General features: G+C 37.6%; 1 protein-coding gene across 5 annotated transcripts in view; it reads left to right on the top strand.

Annotated features, from left to right (window-relative positions):
* Nucleotides 1-22,467, top strand: part of LOC113067034 (S phase cyclin A-associated protein in the endoplasmic reticulum-like) — a 109,349-nt gene that overhangs the window by 30,028 nt on the left and 56,854 nt on the right. For 4 of the 5 annotated variants that reach the window (XM_026239236.1, XM_026239239.1, XM_026239238.1 and 1 more), the window contains 4 exons: nt 1,724-1,831; nt 12,135-12,271; nt 19,946-20,011; nt 21,096-21,222. In XM_026239236.1, coding sequence (XP_026095021.1) covers nt 1,724-1,831; nt 12,135-12,271; nt 19,946-20,011; nt 21,096-21,222 — 438 coding nt within the window. The remainder of the gene's footprint in view (nt 1-1,723; nt 1,832-12,134; nt 12,272-19,945; nt 20,012-21,095; nt 21,223-22,467) is intronic. The other variant, XM_026239237.1, reaches the window with a different exon arrangement.

Genomic DNA, 22,467 nt, shown 5'->3' with positions numbered 1-22,467 from the left:
CCTGCTTTTACTGCAACTGGGGCCAGACACCTTGGAGCTTCAAACTGACATCAGATTAAGCGCTGGGGAGAATGAAATCTTGTTAAAAATGTCAGATGACCTTGGCCAGGCTCTGACACCAGAGATCATCTATAGGTCAGCGGGAAGCACTCTAGTTAATGACATTATACACAGACTGTCCTGTGTGGGCTCGACTCCAGGACTCAAAGGAGACAAACAACACAAGCATCTAGAGACTGTTGTCCTCACCTGCTGGAGGAAAAACTTTTGTAACTTTTCTGTTTAATTCTAGTACAGGTTTTCACTTAGGAGACTTTCATGCAAAGCACCTTTTAGGTTTAGTTCTCTTGGAGTAATGTGTAAATACTCAGCCTTATGTCGTTTCAAACCTGTGTGACTTAGATTCATTCCTATGAAATGCTAAAAAGATTTGTTAAGGTGCATTGATTTTTCACATTTCATTTAAGTCATTTTTGGCACTTTGGGCTCCATTGACTTTTGTAGCATAGACACAACTAGCTGAAACATTCTTCAGAATATGTTTTGTTTTTTTTCACAGAAGAAAGTGATATACTGTAGGTTTTTAAATTATAAGAAAGTAAGTGAATGATTAATGGGGGAACTGTTCACTCTTCAGTCTTGATCTAGGGCACAGTAGTGATTGCATCACCTTTTCTGGGATTTGAACCCACAACCTTTTATTATAAGAAAAGTTCAAAATGTGTATTTATATATACAAAAAATACAAGAAATTATTATTATAATTATAATTATAATAATATAGAAATATATTATTATAATTTACCCATTGTTACCCATCATGTTGTATAGACTATTTCACTTTGAATTTTTAAAGCTTAAAAAGTTTTGGGTCTCATTGACTTTCATTATATGGACATTATCGACTAAACCTTTTTTTTTTTTTTTGATCAAGGGCATGATTGTGGATAGTTCTTGCATCACTTTTTCTGAGATTCAAACCCAGAACCTTTCAGTTATTGTAAAACATCTTTCTAGGCAGGTTATATAGATTAATTTCACACAATCTTTGTAATTTCTGGGGTTAAAATACATTTTTTTTATATATATATTTTGATCATGGGCACAATTGTGCATAGTTTATATATATATTTTTTTGAGGTTTAAACCCACAACCTTTTTGGTTATCGTAAAAGTTCCTCAAAAATGAAAATAATAATCTGTTCAGTTTTTGAACTATATGAAGGGGAGTAAATTATTTTTGAGAACACTATTCCTTTAATTCTCTTGAGTCAGTGCACAATAGTGATCAAGTAAGCTGGGGTTTGAACCCTACAACCTTATCGGTTATTGGAAAAGTTCAACCAAAAGTAAAAATTCGGTTACCATTTACTCATCCTCATCTAATCTGTATGACGTTTCTGTGTGGAGCACATAAATAGATGTTTAAATGGTAGTGATAGTTCAAGATCAGCCCTTCTGGGATTTTGAGCTTCAGCCTTTGCTTACCAGAACTTAGTGCTTAGCTACACCACCGGGTTTCTAATGATGAACAGAACCATTGTACTTATGTCTTATATGCTTTCACATCACCTCTTGAGTTTTCAGGACAGTTTTCAGTACAGGTGAGCTGCCCTACAAACTCAAGAGGTGATATTCAAGCTGTTGAAAAACAGTGCTTGGGGCACCGATGCATTTGGCGAATCGCCTCACATGATCTCCGACCTCTGTTTTTGTGTTGCAGATCACCTCTGAGGTCCACCTGTTCAGTCACATTAAGGGAAAGGGGCACCAGCAGGCAGTGCGGGACAGCAGCAGCATTCAAGGGCGGGAGCTGTCCGATGAGGAGGTGGTGAGTCTCCCCCACTAAAAAAAAAAAACACAGAAGAAACCTGGAGAGAGTTTTGATAAAAATGCAAATTAAATGTATACATTTCATGTACTTTTAAATATGAAAGTGACTTAAGTACTTAATGAAAATAAAATAAAAAGATTTAAAAAATATATATATATAAGGGCAAAATTTGTTAGATAATTAATAATTTAAAAATTTAACAATTTAATGCTTTTTAATATTTAACATGTCAATTAAACAATTGAAACTTTTCCATTTCCATTATACATTACATTATTTATTATTTACATTACGTTATATTTTTTGCTCCCCGGGCGCCGCAGCATAAATGGCTGCCCACTGCTCCGGGTGTGTGTTCACAGTGTGTGTGTGTTCACTGCTCTGTGTGTGTGCACTTCGGATGGGTTAAATGCAGAGCACAAATTCTGTATGGGTCACCATACTTGGCTGAATGTCACGTCACTTTTTTTATGTGAATTTACTTCATAAACTTGGAAAAAACAATCTAATCTAATAATTTTTTTCTGCAAAAAAAAAATCTCATTCTTAATTACTGTCGTGGTATATACATTTTAGTTTGACTTTATTGTAAATTTTATTAACAATGATTCTGGGTTGAATGTTATTATTTTCCCTTTTATAAAACATAAAAAATTTTTTTTTATATATATATATATATATATACTATAAATTATACATATAATTATTTCACGGTTCATCGATTTAATTGTAAATGAGCTTATTTTTCTTTTTTTTCTTTTTTATTTATAGCACCTATTTTCCCCAGTTTGTGGGACCGTAAAAGGCTACAACCGAATCAGCGCTAATAGTGTTTGTGTATATTGTGCGGGGTGAGATCACTCTGCCTTGTCTCTGGGCTTGACAGAGTGCCTTTCCTCTGAACGCTGCTCGTTAAATGCGGGATCTCTCACTGCAATATGAAATTGGCTTTCACACTGGGCTTCTTTGTACAGCTGACAACTGTTGGTGCTATATGTCGCACCTTTGGCCCCTGGAACTCCTTCATTCGAACCTTTTTTAGCAAGTAATATTTAAACCCCCCCTGCTAGCTCTAAATCATTAGCTTTGTCTGCGGCCACCTATTTCTCTGCCTGACAGTGTGATAAACACACAGCCGAGCCACACGCCATGGCTCGCAACCACGTCACACGTCAGGTGCAGCCAACTTAATGAGGCCTGTTTAGATTTTGGAGCTTTATGTATTTAATTGAATTAACCATTCACGTGGAACTAGTTTTTAAACCGCTGTAATTTGGTTTACGTAAAGGAAACCATTGTTTACCTGTGATTTATGTGACTCAATCTATAACAGTCTGCAAAATTAGCACAATTGGAAAATTGTTGGTGTCTGAACTGTAAATTTGTTGTAGAGTAGGGCTGTCACTTTTAGTTTGAAAATCGATTGCACAATCGATCGGACCTACCAAAAAAAGTTTTGAAAATGAAAATAGGGAATCGATTTTAACCAAATATGTACACTATTCATTTTAAAATAATTCAACAATTAAAAAATATAGATGTAACAAACTCACAAACAAGCAGAAAAAGAAAATAAAGAATTCCGAAAGTGCAGTATGCCTTGCGAAAACTAGACCGAAGATACCAGCAATTTTACTCGCCTATAAGACCCAGTGATGTTGAAAGCGGCCTCTTATGCTTCGTTCACACCAAACGCGAATAGAGCATCTGGCGCGATAGATTTCATTCTTAAGTCAATGTAAAGATGCCTTTACGCTGCGCGGTAGATGCGAATTCACCTCATTCGCGCATCTAGTTACAAGAGATTTCTGAGTTATGAAAAGGACCATTGCAAGCTGACAGCGACCAACTTTTGTGGTGGAAAATTGGCTGTTACACCCCCACCTTGCGCAGAGTGTCCCTGGGACATCAGTGCGGTTGGAGCGCGTCTTCTCAACAGCTGGACATATAGTGAATAAAAAACGCTCTGCTCTGGACCCCGAAAATGTTGATCGACTTGTTTAACGTTACCTGTCCAATAGTTTGTAATGGCCCTAGCCTTTTTGGACATTTTATTGTGCCTGCCTAGTGCCGCCTAGCCTAAGTGTCGGTTACGTTCAATAAAAAAACACACAAGGCCTGTTCTCAAGTCCATTTAAAGTTTCATTTTTTGAACAGCTGTTTGAAATGGACTGAATCATTATTTAAAATAATCTTGGAGATTTTTTAATTGCCTAAATAGCTTGAATAGCATAAATGCAGCCAGGTTGAAGCCTGCAGTGATGTTTTTCTTTTGTTATGGCAGCCGTCCCGTCTGCATATATATATTTTTTCGAGAATGTTGCACTCCTTTTTCTGTCTGTTATTCTGCAAGAAACTTCATGCCAATAAATAAGAAATATTGCTAACTTGTGTGTTTCCAGCGCTCTCTTTTACGTTCGTCCATTATTTGACGTTGAAAAAGGAAACGTCTTTTTTTTTTTTTTTTTTCTTTTTTTTTTTTTAGACATGGAAAATCGATTTTACAATCGATTCAATGAACACTTGTGTCTTAAAAATCGAAAATGATTTTTTCACAAAAGTGACCACCCTATTGTAGAGTTCATTACCGTGTCTTTGGATCTTATTGGAAAAGAACACATTGCTTATATACCTTCATCTGTAGAAGCTCATAAGGAATATATGTCTGAATGTTCAATTTTGGGAATTTGTTCCCATTTTAAGGAAACCTGGCCGTGGGAATTGTTTGGATAGTCCTGCCATGGACGCCCCTGTGCTTCTTATTTATGTATCTGCTCATTTTGGTGCGCAGTATTTCATTCACGCAACCGCCAACTATTTTCCAGTCGGCACTTCCATAATTCTTGCCGTTATGAAAGATTTTTAATTAAAACCGAGGTGGTTGGCTGAACCGTGCAGAGGTCACAACATAGTTTTTCAGCGGAAGCGGGTCCAGAGCCTCTGTCTGTCCTCGTATTTAGCTATATTTCGCTATTTAAAAGACTCTTGAATTAAATTGAAAATACAGTGATTATCAACAGCAATGGATCAGTGCGGCTGCGGGACACTTGGATTGCCTCTTGGACTCAATATTATCCTTTATTGGTTGTCATCTGTTCTGGTTTAATGTGATATACCGTGGCTCTAGGCCCCTTGTGTTTGACACATAAGAGTTTTATTTATCCTCAACCTTTGACGCCAGATCCAGAAACACAGCTGAACGTTCGGTTATTCCAGCTAAAATATCACACAGCTTGTTGGAGTCACGGCCTGCTGGTTAGCACACAAGAGCTCATGCGGGACACTGAATTTAAGGCCAGGCTTGTGTTATGTTTGTAATAAAAGTAATATATAAAGTTTCTTAAATATAACAAAATAATATATCAGTATTTAATATTTACAAATAATTTTTTAGATTTTACTTGTACAGTAATATCTTTATATATTATATGTATAATATCTTTATATATTATCTATTTTTATACAATATTAGAATATAGAATATTATTTGCTCACAAATTAAACATTAAAATATATATGCATATATCCGTATTTAATATGCATTATTTCATATATTTGGATATATTTTTTTTAATAATCTATTATTAAGATATATACACAGTTATTAAACATTACATCTATAAAAAAAAGAAAGCATGTGTGGGAGAGAATGTATGCGTTATATATATATATATATATATATATATATGAGATTATAAAACAATATAAATATTACATTAATTCAATTTTACATTTAATATCATGCTATTATTATTTTTGTATATTAACCAGTCCTTTTTTTCTGTTATTATTAACACAACAAAGTAGTTTTGTCGTCCTTTGAACTTTATTTGTATTTTTTACAACAAAGACATCATGTCAAATGACACATCTGAGGTTAGAATGTAATGTATTTTTTTCGTGGGTTGCTGGTTCGTTACCTTATACCTCCTGTCTTTACATTGTACCTGAATGACAAACAGCTGTCCGTTTCACATTGGGGGAAAACCATCTTTTGCATGCTCTTTTGTGTCACACAAAAGAGTGGAGGATGGGGACGTGTATCAGTGTGCAGCGAGAGCTTCATCACAGCCCCTGAGCAGATGTGATGTTTTGACTGCTCTCTCATTACGCCCCACAGAAAGCACTGCGGGTTTTTTGGGTGTTCAAGCCCACAGGCTGGTCTCTCTCACTTTTTATATCCCACTCGCACGCATACTATTATCACCGTGTTCAAGTGGACACCTGTCCGTCACCTGTCCATCCATGAATTTGATAGGTCGTCATATGCCACATTGTCCTTTTTCTGTAGCATCAATTTTTGATGTCATTCTAAGAAAAGCATCAGTATTAATATTGTTTATATTTGGAGTTCATGTGCTTATGTTCATATAAAAGTGAACTATTTCCACCTGACAAAACATTCTTACAGACTTGAGTCAGTTGGATCATCTAAATATGAAAAATACTTTCTACATTTCACTTTTGTATTAAACGGGGTCTGAATTTGCCCTTCCACATATTCAAGACTTAAAAGCTTTTAAATCAGAGTTTAAAATCTTAGTCATGGCATTAAATGTTGCATGCACTGCAAAAAAAATTAGATCTTTTCCTTTTGAATTAAGTTTATTTTTCTTTATTCGTGTATTTCTAATCACAAACATACATTTTTATATGTTTTGCGAAATCAAGACTTATGGCGTTTTTTCTTCTCAAACGTAAATGTATCATTATTTAAGTATCTTTTGGACATTTGAACTGAAAAGCAAGAAAAAAGGAAGAACATAATTTTTTCCCTCTGTGTTCAGAAGATGCAGTTAAAGTTATTTCCATATTTTAGTGTTTGTGAGCAGAGCTTTTTAAGCCTTAAGCATTTTTTTGTAAAATCAATAAAATAATAATAGAGAGATCTGCTGGAGGTTGCAACCATATTGATGTACTGTTACCTTCAAGTTATTCCTTACATTTTCTTTACTTGGTCTTAAAAAGTCTTAAAATGATTTTCATAAAACCTTTAAAAAAAAAGTGTACATTTAAAATTGAGTTCAGGTAAGTTTTGCTTTGTCAGTTTAGATCCAGAGCAGTGGCGTTATGATAGGATTTCCTATTAAAATTTATTCTTAAATGAAATTCGGTTTGAGTCTCAAACTGTCGAAGCGATTGTCTGTTGCCATAATGGTTTCCCATTCTTCGGTTCACTCACACATTAGGAGCTTAGCTCCAGTCCTGATGTCCTTACAGATCTGTTTTTGTGGTGCTCCCCTCTCCTCCAAACCAAAAGCTCTTTATAATCTCAAGATGGTGCACGTCTTTGAGGTGTTACAGAAACAATCCCATTAAGTGAACGGCAGACGTACTGGATCGCCTTTCAGAGAGATTACTCAACAGATGCCTCTCTGGCCACAGGGCAATGGAGGCAATGGTTATGACTGCAGGGTCGACTCCTGTTCCCCAGGGATTCGGGGTGGACGCCCCGTCCAGCACACACACAATAACTCGTCCACTTGAAACCCTATATGATGCAAATGTACAGATTTCAAACGTAGGGCCATGAGGTCATTTGTCACATTTGTCTCAAAGTAATTCATTAAGGACAGGTGTCAAGCTGAGGCTGTGGTCGTTAAAACTTTGTTATTGTTCAACTTTGTGAAGCGCTGTTGGAAGAAACCAGGAGATGATGCTATACTCAGATGCTATACTCTCCAAACAAATCGCTAAATATTGAGTACATAACTCATCCCTCACTGTTGGCCTGACATATATGAAAAACTGGTGAAAAGTCCCAAAAGAACATTCTAGGATCATTTACTCACCCTCGTGTCATTGCAAACCTTTCTTCTCAACCAGTTTTGGACCCCATTGACTGTCACTGTATGGACAAGAAACAAAGAGCACTAATGCTGTGTTCCATTTCACATACTGTCTGTCCTAAATAGTCTTTCAAAATTTTAATTAGTGTGTCCCAAATCATAGAATGGTGAAATGAATGTACCAAAAATTTGAAGTGCAGATACAGGTAAATGCTCACTGTAGAAACATTGCCCAAAATAATGTGATTTAGATGAGGATTCGATTGAACCGAGCTACAAACACAAATAAACAGTGTTTAAGAACTACAAACATGAAAATTTGAGGATATGTCTGGTCATTAACTGTTGCATCATTATGCAAACACATGAGAAGAGTTCAAGACTCGAAAGAAACGTGACTGGTACATCAACATGCCAGTTCATTTCTCTCCAATACAGTATGAAATGAAACAAAATTCGAAGGATGTTAACCTTGACAAGATAATGCTGGCCTACTATTTTGCTGCACATTTAAAGGGGTCATCAGATTCCCATTTTTGGCAAGTTGATATGATTCTTCAGGGTCTTAATGAAAAGTCTATAACACATCTGTAACACTGTTTGGTTAAAATTAGGGATGCACCGAAATTTCGGCCACCGAAAATTTTCGGCCGAAAATGGCCTTTTCGGTTTTCGGCCGATAGACTTTTATCACCGAAACAACACGGCCGAAATGTTGTGATGACGCAAACAGAAACCGCGACCTGCACGTGCACCTGCAAAGCGCAGACCACGAGCTCCACGCGACATTCACTTAACACCAGTGAGAACATTCTCTCTCTTCGTATTCCTTTATTCGCAGCACTAAAACGTCTCCTAACAAAGAGATTAAGACGGACCACGAAGTAAAAACAAAGAAAAGTACAGTCTTATAGAGTCTGTTAGCACACGTCTCACTGAGATCTTTTCGGATCCTCTGCACTTCATCGCGAATGTGCTTGATCCGCGTTATAATGACCATTACTTGGATGCGGAAATAAGGCAGCGCGCACGAGAAATGATCCAGGCCACGCTGGATGCGGAGAACCCGCGTGGAGACGGAGAAGCGCCAAGTGCAGGAGACGGAGAAGCGCCAAGTGCAGGAGACAGATCAGATCGCAGAAAAAAAGACTGATCTCTGCACCAGATGAGTGGCATGCACCATCGTTGTCTGATATGTTCAGTGGAATTCTGCAAGAAAGTGCCTCAAATAATAATAATACGTTGGCTATTTTGTTCTTATACACACACACAAACATATATACATACATAATATCAGATTGTAGCCATATGCTAGATTTTCTGCTAGATTTCTGCTTTAATTTGATAAAAATGTTTATTTATGCCCTGGCCCTATTTAAATACACTCTCTCAAATATTTCTCAAATGTCAGGCAGATGACAAGCTCAACTGCTCAACAGCTAGATGGTTATCTGTCTGAAGTCCCCATCCCCAGAAGTGATAACAGTCTTGCCAACTGGAGAAGTAATGCACTTTCTAGTCCTACATAGAAAAATTTCAAATGCACTTCACCTAAATGCACTTTGTTTTTATGAGAGAACTGTTCATTTTAAAACCTTTCTGCAGGCCAGTAGGCCTGTACATTATTATTAAATATACACATGAGTGGGATAAATTTTTTGTTTGAATTTTATTTTATACTGTGCATTGTTGCAATGTGCTTAATAAATATTTACATCATTTGTAATTATGTATTTTTATGTTTTTTTTTTTTGTATAAGTTATGTAATTGTAATTATCTTTGAAACTTTAATACTAATTTATGCAATTGCAATATCTTAATTTTAGTAAAGTTAGTACACGGTCATAGCAATAAATGCAATGGTACTAATAATTGGCATAATTTATTTCGGTGTTTCGGTTTCGGTTTTCGGCCTTGGTTTTCTCTTTTTCGGTTTTCGGTTTCGGCCAAGAATTTTCATTTCGGTGCATCCCTAGTTAAAATTTCCCAATGGTAGTGTAAAAAGCACCTTTTTACTCTGTCTAAAACAAGTCGTTTTGTAGCATGTTCCTTTAAATGTTAGCTGACCACGCCCCTCTCTTCCGAGCTGCTCTCTGAGGGACGGTTTACTTTAGTCACATTCATCGTGAAAATTGCTAATTAGCACATTATTACGAAAGGCGATTTGCAAAGATTCATTAAAAACAAACCTTACACTCATGTCTTCTGCAGGTGAAGCTGGATCACGAATGATTCCACGAACATAGACGCATTTATATAGATCGGGGGCGCATTCTCTTCAAAAATAACGTAATCCGCTGAGTCTTCAGTGGCACAGATGCTGGGAATAAATGGCGACTGATATGTTCATTATTACATCCAACAACAAAACACCTCGATCGTTTAGTAGTCATTCTTGTCTGCTCCGGTAGTGAAACAATGGTGGACTGAGGCCAGTAATAAATAATAAATAAAATACTTTTTTTTTGTTGCATTTAGCAGACACTTTTATCCAAACCGACTTAGTGCATTCAAGCTAACGTTTTTCACCTACCGTGTTCCCTGGGAATCGAACCCACAACCATGTGCTGCTAATGCAATGCTCTACCACTTGAGCCACAGGAACACTAAGTAATAATACTCCGTAATAATCTGATTATTGTGGATATATGCTGCAATCACACTGTTTGTTAAGGTGCAGCCACATTTACAGTAATTTACGCAAATAGGAATACCATGAGAGTTTGAGATTTCCCCATGCAGGTTTGTTGAATTAGCTGCTTTGGCCAACTGGAAGCTGCTTGGTTTGCAAGTTACTGTTGTGCAAGATGTGTTTAAAGAATTGCTGAACAATTGACGAGAGTAGATTTTTTTTTTGTGAGGAATTGTGCTAATGTAAATGTAGCTTTAGTCCAACATGGCAACAAACAGTTAGTCTAATTATTTACATGGAATTTAAAAAAAGTAGGTTTTTGGCCCCCATCCTCTGTTAGCATACAGCCTTCGAAGTATCGACTCATAGTGGGAACTCTTATCTATCTCACCCGCTGCTCCCATCCTCCAAGGTGCTGGATGACAGGATAATTGGATAATTGCTTTCTGGCACATGCATCACGTCGTCCGAAATTGAGTTACGTCCGTCTTTCTTCCCATGGAAATATCGGCATCATCAGAAAGAGACAGAAAGCTATACCTCTCTCCCACCTCAGCACTTCTGCCGCCTTAATGCCAGCAGAGATTGCAGGAGATGCCTTCGTAATTATGGAGCACAATGCCTAGGCCTGGACGACTATACAAGCCACACAAAAAGAGCTTGACACCTGTTCTTTCAATGAAGGCGCTACACTTTACATCCTAGTGTGGGAGTTGAAGCCCAGCCTTTGGACATGTGCTAGGTTTGATCTCCTCTCTTGTCACTGTGTTCTTACACACACGTGTGCGTCATTCTATTGTCCTGTAGGGACTGTTCTGGATGCGCATGGCATTGAACTGAGAGGTCTCTCTGTGGAGCTTTAGAAAATTGAATGTGCATTTTTGGCTAAATATGGGCTAGTTAAAGGAAGGTTTCACTCTGGTACCACTTACAACTTTCTAATTAAGCCATTTTATCCTAATTTCGCTAGTTTAGTACTTTGATTTATATGCCCTCTCTCTGCCCTCAAGTTGTAGTTGCAGTGTTACTGAATGTAAGACTATTCAAAATAATTTACTGTTAATGAAAGTTGATGTAAAATATATTTATTAGGCGAAAAATGAAAATTAGAAATGTTGTTTTAGCAACTAAGTAAAGTAAATGAAAAGTTTACGTACTAAAAATACTAAAACTAAGCTTAAGTAAAAATTAGTAAAGGTATAAAAATGTTAAATAAAATGAAACCACAATAGAAAAGTAATTCTAAATTCAAAAATATTAGTATGCTATATAAATAATACAAAAATAACACACAGATTCACACAGCTTTTATACATATTGTTACATTTATTGCATTACTCTAAAAAGGATGCATTATTTATTCAGAAGGCAATGTAATGCATTAGTTCAGTTTACTTTACTCTGTCATCATCAGCAGCTTAGCACTCAAATGTTACTATTGCAGCACCAACTTAATGAATTGCTTTTTGATAAAAATATGCATATCTGTAAAACATACTACAGGTCTTTGGTCTGCCCGGTTTTTAATGTATTGAGATGATTTTTATCAACGATTTTTATGTTCCGGACCAACTTTTAAGGACTTATCTTAAGTTTATAATTTTGTTGAATGTTCAGTCGGTTTCTGCGATCTGAGTAGTAAAAAAAAAAAGTGAATACAACAACAATCATCATCAACTTATTTGAAAAAGTATATTAGGTGTTAAAGTTACATACTTTTGCAAGTTACATACTTTTGAATGCTTGTTACTTGTTATATATTACCCACAGTAATATTCAGGTAACACCTTTCACAGTAATCAAAAAAAATCTGTTCTAATATGAAAGCAACCTTTATATAATTACAAATGTTTTTTTTGTTTTGTTTTTTTTTGACAGGAACACCTGTCTCAGAAGAAGTACATCGTAGACATTGTGACTGACAGCAGCGTGCCATCCGACAGTGCAAAAGAGGGAGAAGAGAGGCAGAAAGCTCGGAAAAAGGCCAAGAAGCTGCGGGCACGCATGAACTCAAGGTGATATGATCACAGCCTCCTCTCTCTTTCTTCTGTCTCAGTCTCGGTCTCGTTCTCTCCCTCCGTGTGGCTAAAGCGTGGTGGTGCTGCTTGTGAGAGCTTTATGAGTGACAAAGAGATGGAGAGCAGAGGCAGTGTGCGTCCTGGCTGTCTGCACGGCAACACTGATGAGCTTAATTTATGGCCACTCTCTGTGATTGGGGAGGAAAAAGTGAGAATCGATCTGTGAGCCCCCCCCCGCTTTCACCTGTTAAGAGCTTTTCTCCTAATTGGTTGCCACCACGCTGCCAAAACTGAAGGCTTCTCTAGTGTACAATAGTATGTTAAAGTATGTGTAAAGCATGCCTGTTTTTCTGTCTTCCAACTATTGATTTTTAAATGAAGTATCAAAGAAAATCAATAGTAATCAACAAATAGGAGCGAACGCGTCTCAGTGTCAAATCCTAGACCCGAGCACTATCATTTTAGCTTCTTGTCACAACTGTTATTTTGTATGTGTGTGTTGTGTGTGTGTGTGGGGGGTGGGGGGGTGGGGGGCATTATTGGTTGTTTGTCAGCAATGCTAAAAATGCAATTAATGGCTTCAATTGTACAATTGTAAAAACCCTGGGAATTTCTGATGAAACTTTATACATCCATGCAATTTACCACCAACCTGCTTCTATTCAATCCGAATGTAGTGACTTCGGCAAGGTGTTTAATTGCAGCGCAGTAAAACATGGTTGTTGATTATTTTCCAAATGTGGAGGATAAATTTATAAATATTTACATGCTTGTACAAAGAATTTCAGAAATTTTCACCATGTACAGGCTGGCTCACATGCCAAAGTCAAAAATCTCATCAGATTTTCAAGATGTGAGAGACCACAAACATAACGATAAAAAATCTTTGATTTAACGGTTTTGTTCCAATGGTGTGTGAAGTGCGATTTAGTTCCCAAACAGCCAGAATGAAAATCTCATGCAGTCAAACGTGACTCTGGAGCAAACAAATGGTGGACAAAGTGCAATAAGAAATGGCTATACTAGTGTTTGGACTGCTTTTAACAGGAAATTTGAGGAAGTAAAAGAAAAAAAAATCGAAGTCTTGGAGACAACATGAACAAGGACTTTACATGTTACAGCGTGAGCTGGAGGCGAGTAATTCTGTAATTTGTCAGGATTTCTGATCGTAAATATTTAACATGTTGGATATTTATGATTTGAGATCGGTGCGGCCCGATGTAGTTCTGAGCATATTGAATCACGCTTAACACACCCCACACCTCAGTTAAATCTGAAAAGATAATCTGTAGAGCCATTATTTTGTAGTGTGTGACCCTCGTAAGTTTGGTTATATATAAAGAAAATGCATACCTTCAAGCATAATTGTATCATTGTAAGTTTATTGCTGTAATTAAATTTTGTTATTGTAAGTTATAAGTTTTGTCATTTGTAGATTATGTATACGTAATTGGATAAACGTTGTCATTTTCAGTTATTATACTATGTACTGTTGAATGCTTGAATCTGATTGGCTGACGAACGTTTATAAGGAGTGCAGTTATTTTCAGGGAAACGCACAGCAAAAGTAGTTCCAGGCAGGTCTTGACATGCATCATGTACATGCAGTACATGTCCATATCACTTCGCAAAAAATATTTTTATTTTATTTTTAAGGTCCTTACAGTCTACAGCAGTAAACGAACCAAAACCCACAATGACATTGACCAAGCAAATAAATATAGAAAACAATGATTTAAAAAATGACATTATTTTTGTGTTTTTAATTACAAATTAAATTTTATCACTGTATGTACAGGAAGCAAATACTCCCTTTCTCCCGCTATTAACTAGTTTTACTGTTAGTGGAGACACTGCTGCCAAACGATGTTGAGAGACGCTCAGACTCTGGTAATTCACGCACACTTAAACGCTTATCAATGATCAAGTCTCTGTTACTAGATAAAAAATAATAATAATTGGAATTGGCAACTGCAGCATGCATTTAGACGCATAAGAAATGAATCCTACACATGAGCGTTTTAAGGACCGTAACCTAATGAATGTTTTGAAACGCATACTATGAAAAATATTTGAGGTGTGGTGACCATAGTTTAAGCGGAATAATTGACTCTGTTGGTCTGTTGACTTACTAGAAAAATTTTCTAATCATTTCTTATAACATTTCCTAATAATTCAGCGGACCATCGTCAATTATTCCTTACATAATTACTGTATTCATAAGTTGTAATGTAACTTCAACAAGGCACAACATTTATGTAATTTCTGTTTTTGATAGTTGAAATTAGTTTGTTTATTTTTGGTATGTTATGACATTTCTGCATTTGTAAGTTATAAGTAATAATCATAATAATTGAAAAGTAATATAATTAGAAATTAATATAAGTAATCATTGCTTCCTGGTAAATTACAAAATGTATAAGTTGTCATAATTTCAACATTGACTACAAAGTAACCAGAAACGTATGAATCCTGAAATTTCATTAACTTACGATATTAAACCATTTCGATTGCACTTGTAATGAAGTTTCTGCTTTCCTTAATTTGTTATAACATTTTGATTGAAGTTGTAATGGTTGCTACATCCCTAGTGGTGGCGTTACAGTGATTGTAATTTGTAAGTCTCTCTCTCGCTCTTTCTCTGTGTGATGACTACTCTCTTAACTTACGGCGGAGAGGAGACCGGCAGTCTGCACTGCTTCTGAGCTCATTAATACAGGGGTAGCTCAGAGGGCAGAAAACAGCTCTGAGCTTTGGCTGGGAGAGTGACAACATGAGCCTCCTCTGTTTTCTGTCACTCCTGTGCTGAGCCCTGCAACACTCACACAGTGAGGGAAAGAGGGTTAGGAGGAAAGAATGAAAGGGAGAGAACAGGCACAACACGCTCATAAATCACGGCCCCCCACAGCACTGGGTTGCTGAGGTTGGTGACTCCACCACAGGGTGGAAATGAGCCGTTTTATAGGAGCACAGTGTGGCGTTTGTAAAACGCTAGAGAGCTTTTCTCAGCCCTCCCAGGTTGGCCTGTCCCTCAGTGTCATTTTTAAGCCCGCTCAGTCCCCATCGCAGCTGTGGCATGGAAAAGGCAGTTTAATTTCCTTAGCTGGACCCTGATTTATTCTTCAAATATATGGTGTGTTCTTCTTGTGCAAACATGTGTGGTTTTAATTACCATGAAAGTAGCTTGTCTGCCCATGTCCGCATTGGATGTAGGCTTTAAACTTTCAGAGTCTCTCGCTCTTAACTCTTTCCTTCTCTCTCAGATGGCCCTTTCTCTCGTGTATGATGTTTGGCTGGTTGAATTGCTTGTCTTTTCCCCAGGCTTGAGAAAATTGCTCTTTGTGTTTTGGTCTACCTCAGAGAGGCGTCACATAAAAGAAACCCTGTTTTGGACTTCCAGTGGCCATCGCCTTACTCAAAAATACAGGAAACCGTTCCCTAGAGGAGAGTAAAGTAGGGCCTTTCGCACCACTTTAGTTCCAGAACTAAATGTACAGTACTAAAGTACTGGTGCAATTTTGTGTGAACTATTTCCCAGTACCATTTAAAGGGTTGCATTCGCACCGACAGAGTGTACTAGGAAGTGACGTAAGCCGGTCGACAGCGATGTCATTTGTCTGCGGCGTTCAACAACGTTAACGAAGAAGAATGATGTTAACAACAGGAGGATGGAGGACTCTGTGATCGGCACTGTGTTTTTGTTGTGTCTCGCCGGTTTCACAATAATGGACATGGAATGTCAACGTATATGTAAAGCGATTGAAAGAACTGAAAGGAGGATTAAGAATCGCCAATGACAACTGGCGGTGCTACATTTGCTACAATTGCCTGCACTTCAGCATCCGTATATTTATCGCTGTTCATCATACTTGCGAAATAAGTTGACACAATGTTTACCGTATGTTACACAGCATTTTAAATCATGGCGCAGGTGAGGGCATTTTCGAATGCGTCTGGCCAATCATTGTCTACTTATGTCACAGATAGTACCAGTTGTGCTGGTTAGACCCTGCTCCGGAGTAGGAGCTAATTTGGTTCTTGAAAAAGACAGTCTGGTACTAAAATACTTAGAACTTAGTTCCTGCATTGCGAAAACGTCCAAAAGTGGTTAGCTCCATAATTTAGTTCTGGTACTAAAAAAAGTTTCATGCGGAGCAAAAGGCCCTAGTGAGGTAGGTAGGGAAGAGAAGGAGGGGAGTGGAGCGGAGCAGCAACGAGGAAAGGGAACAGAGGGAACATGACAAATGGGATACCTCATGGAATGGTCAGTGTGGTGAAGACCCCAATTCTTAAAGTTCAGATCAAGTGTGGCCTTTTGACGCTTTCCGTCATCTTCTAGTGCAGATTTGGGCAAAAGGTGTATATCAGCCACAAAGGACACTCTTGTGAATACACTTCTATACAATAAACAGACAAATGGAACATTCTAATACAGTCAGAACAGTGAAGACCACAAATGTGCATGTTCCTCTTGAGTCATCATGTTGGTGTCTTGGTGATTCTTGGACTGTTGTGTAGATGTTTGCTGTAAATTGCAGGCTCTGTGCATCAAGGCTGTATAGCTGCCAAGAAAGGCCTCCAAGAAGTCTTCTCAATGGGTTTTCAACCAGAAACCTTATTAATGGGGACACCTTGAGCTCTTGTGCAATGCACACTGTCACAAGTATGCAAGGTCACCAAGTGCAGCATTCTTGTCACCCTCCTTTGTGTCTGCATGTTGGTGCCATAATAGCAGGTGACTACTCAGTAGATTATACAGCATTAAGTGCGTTCTCTGCCAAATGCAACATCAAGGACACCTAGCAGTCATAATATGGATGTTCGCGGGCACCCTTCTGAAACATAAAACACATGGGACTCTGTACAGTTTTGTGGACTTTAGGGATACTTGCAAGTTAAGGCTATTAAATGACAAGTCCACATAAAGCGTTTAATTTGGAACCGGACCAATGTGTCTGAGCATGAGCGGCAACTGCTAGACTGCAGCTCTGATAGTTTCAACTTTAAGACACTTGGACGCTGCTTACCTCAGACCTTTATTTACCATCAGGTGCATGTAAATCTTTTTAATCTCAGGATGTATCCAATATTTACTCCACATATAACCTCTTATATACTTTTGTGAATTTATAGATGGATCCAGTCTCATTCCTCTTGGTGGAAATGTTCCACAGGTCACATTTTCCCTTCCTTTTCCTCATCCTTTTATTCATCATCAGTCAAATTGTCTTCCATTTGATTGAGAGCCTCTCAAATCCAATATTAAATATTGCACCACTGCCCGACCAAAAGTTTTCTGTAATTAGGAAAGCCGAACGCCTGAGCCACCCATAGCACATTTAAAATGGATACACCGTATTTGTTTTTTGTTTTTTTATCCGTCAGAAGGTATTGATGGTTTTACAGTCAATTGGGGGAGGGGGCTGTCTGCGTCCAGCGTGGGTGGAGGTGAATAGTGGGGTACATCATGATGAATTGATGATTAGCTCTGCATTGTAGCTGTGTATCACGCCCCCCCCCCCCACACACACACACACATGTTACTAATATTTATGGTGCCCGGCCCGTTTAATAGGGCCTGCCGCGCTCAGAGATTGATGGTCCAGCGATTGCCCCGCTGTTTAACCCGTACAGGCGTAAAGCTGTCAGACAGGAATATTGTAATGTGGAGGATGAGGACGAGGCCGAGGCCAGGTACTGTTCACAATCTTTCTCTGAGCGCACCACTGACCGAGGCTCGGCCAGCACATGGGAATCACTGTTCAAAATCCCTGGCAGTGTTTAGTTTCAAAAGAAGAGTTTAGTTGTAATTGTTTGTAGTCAGTTTATAGTTAAGTATTTTAATAGTCAGGGGTTAGGGTTAAGGGATAATCTCCAATGTCTCCTGTCCTCTGTGACACCTGTTCACTACTTCGCTATCTAAGTGAACATGTGTATAAAGTGATTTATCACTTCATACAGAACAATATTAGAAATGTATCCACCTCAACCCAACGTCTTCCAAAATATTTTTATTTATTTATTCTATTTTTGCTTCATTCATTCCGTTTATTTAGTCATTCAATCTATGTATTGTTCATTCTGTTTATTTAGTCATTCATTTATTCATTGTTTATTATTTAGTCAATCTATTTATCCATCCATCCATCCATCCATGCTATTCATTCATTCATTCTGTATATTATTGAGACATTCTATTCTTCATTCATTTCATTGATTTTTTAAATATTATTTATTCATTCATTTTATTTAATATTATGTAGTCATTTATTTTATTTAAAGGTGCTTTGTGTAGGATTGACACAAAGTGGTTGAACTAGGTATTTCAGTCCAAATTAAAAATATTGGAGAGAGGTTGTTTTTTCACCCGTACCACTCCACACGCACAGGCGGGTTTTCCAGAGTGACAACACAAACTAGAACGAGCGCACTTGAGAATGAATGCAATGAATTGTTTTTCCGCCAACTGGCAACCCGGGGTGCTGAAATACAATCGGGTAAACTGGCAGTGGACAGGTTTTACATTACATTTTTACGTTTATTAATTTAGCTGACTCTTTTATCCAAAGCGACTTACAATTGCTATGTAGGTCGCACACCTCTGGAGCAACTAGGGATTAAGTGTCTTGCTCAGGGACACATTGGTGTCTCACAGTGGATTCGAACCCGGGTCTCTCACACCAAAGGCATGTGTCTTATCCACTGCGCCAACACCACCCGTTTCGGTTTACAAACCAAAAACAGAGACCGACATTCCGGTTCAGAACGCACAAAGGAGAATAACTGACTGTAGCAATGTTTTTCAGATAAACATGTTAACTTAAATTTATTTTAAATGTATTTTTCTGCTTTAGCAGAGTAAAAATCTTCCTCACTTTTAATCAACTTAATTTACTCAACTCAATGTACCATTTCATCTCAAATAAAATTACAGATCAGACTTCAAAATGACCTGTTGAGAACAACATTTTTGTTATTATGCATTATAGGTTAGACTAAAATCACTTTAGATTTCAACTCAAACCAGAATTAAACTATTACAATACTTGTGACCACTCAGCTCACTGACATTTGACATCGAATGTCTTCCGGAAAGAGATATCGGAGTTTATCAGCCTCTGAATACCAATCCATCAAGTGCTTATTTTTTTTCCTTTCCTTTTTTCAGGAGCTGATCGATCATCCTTATCTGACAGAATGGGATGTGTGATTGTCAGGAATTTGGCTTGTTGGACCACACCAACGTGCTAGAGCTGACTGACAGCATGTATTGTATTGGTCTGTGACTCATGAGGGGGGTGTAGGAGTAATTCACACCCATCAGCCAATCACTCTTATTTATTTAGATTTCTGGACTTAAATAGAGTGGTTATTGGAGAGTTTGGTATTCCCTGCTGTGAAACAACATCCTCTACTGTGGTACCCCTCTGAAGACTGAGCGTTTGTGACTCGTTCATGCTTGTTAGTTTGTGATTGCTGCTAGTGTGGCCCAAAGACTAAATAAACAGTTTGAGGCTCAGCTTGACCTCTTGACATTTCCTTTGTTCAGCTCATCGTCTTATCTCCTCATGTCTTCAGGCTGACAGCCATCGGACTGCTCTGTTGCTCTCTGTCTGTCTTTCTCTCTCTTTCCGTCTCTTTCTGACAGACTTGTTTGTCTTTCTTTTTCAGGGCTAAGGAGTATGAGACATGCATGGAAGCCAAGACCCAGACCCTTGACTCTCCTTACAAGGCAAAGTAAGCTCCCCGCTCCACTTTTAAGGATCATATACCCATGCTGAGGACTTCTATTGAGTACTCATATCTTAATAATGTATTTTTAAATCCAAGCTTCTGAAATTATGGCAGCGCTTGGCTTTCCTTAATCAAACCTTTAGTGTTTTGCCCATTAAATTTAGTACTGATATCTAAGCAACCCGGTCACAGATCTCATGTTACAATCCCTAATTCTTGCTATTTTGCTTTATGTGGGTCAGTTTTTGCACTCTGCCACAAAGATAGTACAACGTGAAATCATCTACAGCGTGTGGCATTCCAGCAGTCTCTGAAAAGGGAATAATATTTATGTATGCTGAAAATTTCTGGAAGGAGTATGGTTTTAGAGAACCAAGAATAAGAGAGAGCGCATATGATTAGATGAAACTTGCTGGTTAAGTGTTGTTATTATTAAATAAAATGATTTTTTTCTTTAACTGAAAGAAAGCTGAAAAAATTTTTGATTAAAAACTTGGAATTACTAAAACTGAAAACAATGTAAAAAAAGAAAAAAAAAACTAAGCATGTAGCAAAGTTATTCAAATTAAAATGAAAACTGAAAATGAAAAATATTGATCAAAGGGAGAAAAAAAAATTGTATTTTGCAAAAAGAAAGTCCAGCACATTGGAAAACATTTTAAATAGTTCAAAAAGGTAAAGTTTTATGTATTCAATTAATATCATAAATATGTGATGTAATACATTTATATCAATAACAAACATGTAAAGACGTGTTATATAAATTATATTTTAGTCATTATTACGATTTCAATGGTTTACAAATTCAGATAAAATTATTTTATAATAGATATATTTAATAATGCTGAGTTGTTTAAGTTAAAGTCAGGATCATAAAAAGGTAGTAAAAACAAATAAAAACTACCTTGGTATATAAATAACTTATGATTTAAACATTTATTTTCAGTAGCAAGAATAAGGGAGCAATGCGGTAAAATTATTGTGAAAATAATGCAACATTAAAATTAGACCGTTTAAAATATTTATTTTTGGGGGTTGGTGTGACCTGAACATATTTTGACCGAGTTGTGTGTGTCTTTGCTTCCAGGCTTCAGCGTCTGGTGAAGGATCTAGTAAAGCAGCAGCAGGGGCAGGACAGTGGCCAGTGGGCCAGTAACAAAGTGTCTGGCCTGGACCGAACCCTGGGAGAAATCTCCCGCATTCTGGAGAAGCAGGTTTGTACATACATCTCATGTTCTGTCTGTCTTGTCTGCTCTGATGTCCCTTTAGAGTGACATGCCCTCTAAAGTAATATTCCTGAAAAGATTCCCGAACTTCAGAGTGAAGTGCTATTTCTTGACTGAGGAAAGCTGGAGATACCAGTAATGACTGAATGGATATATGGTGTCTGTTTAAACTGCTGTTTATCAGTTCATCTTTACTACTACACAGTCACACCAGGGTTCTTCTGGAACTGTAAGCATCTGAACAGTGTTCAGACCAGTTTATGTCAGTGGCTTGGAGAGTTTATTGTCTGACGTCTAGTCGATGTGGATTGAATGTGTATTAGGGCATATGTGTGTGTGTATGTGAAGGGATTTGACTTGAAGATAAGCCTCCAGGCTGCTCAAAAACACTGACTCCCCTGAACCGCCGGCTTTGGCTGCCGTCCTCCCCGTCTCAAGTCTATGCAGAGTATCGCTTTCCATCCCCAACTCTCTGCCCTCGGTTATTTGGTAATGAGGGCCAGGTTAGCTGCTTGTTTTCATTGCCGCAGATGTTATTAATTGGCAGAGATCCCCATTTGTCGAACAGGCGAACATGTTTCCGAGCGTTTGGCTGGCTACTGTTGCGCATTGTGGCTTTTATACAAAAAATATGTTGGTTTTTCAAAAGTAAATTATAATCCAAACAACTGAAGTTATAAAGCAGGGGGGATTTTGAAGATGCATTTTTGCTATCACTCAAGTTTTTTTTGTGTGTGTGTGCTTCTCCCAGAGCTCTGCTACTCTCAACATGTGATGCAAGATTGCATCCAGAAATTATAAGAGCTGTTGAATTAATGTTTTAAAAGATAAACTGTTCTGAAATTCAATTCAGTTGTTCATGTCAAAAATAGCTTGATATACTAATGAGGATTAACATTTTTTCAATGTATTCCTGTAATCCATTGGCATTGTTTTGGCTAAAGCATTGCGTAAAGTTATCTCATAATGAGTAGAATGCCTGAATTTAGTGTATGTCTCTGACAAATTGCATTTTCCAAAGCAACTTATATGTGGATTGCCTAAACGAGTAGTTGACTAATCAGTCTTAACTGGAACCCCTGTATAATTAGACTGGTTTCGGGTTCACCTGACCCCATTTGAACCTTAGGGGCTGTTTACATAAGACATGGTTTTGCATCCAAAAATGGCTAAATGCAGCTCAATGGAGGTCTTGAGACACGCTAGAACTTGGATGCTCAAAACGCTGTGTGT

The sequence above is a fragment of the Carassius auratus genome, chromosome 50 (genome assembly GCF_003368295.1).
Source record: "Carassius auratus strain Wakin chromosome 50, ASM336829v1, whole genome shotgun sequence".
Lineage (NCBI taxonomy): Eukaryota > Metazoa > Chordata > Actinopteri > Cypriniformes > Cyprinidae > Carassius > Carassius auratus.
Note: the sequence above shows the minus strand (reverse complement) of the source record. Positions and strands in the feature narration are given on the sequence as shown.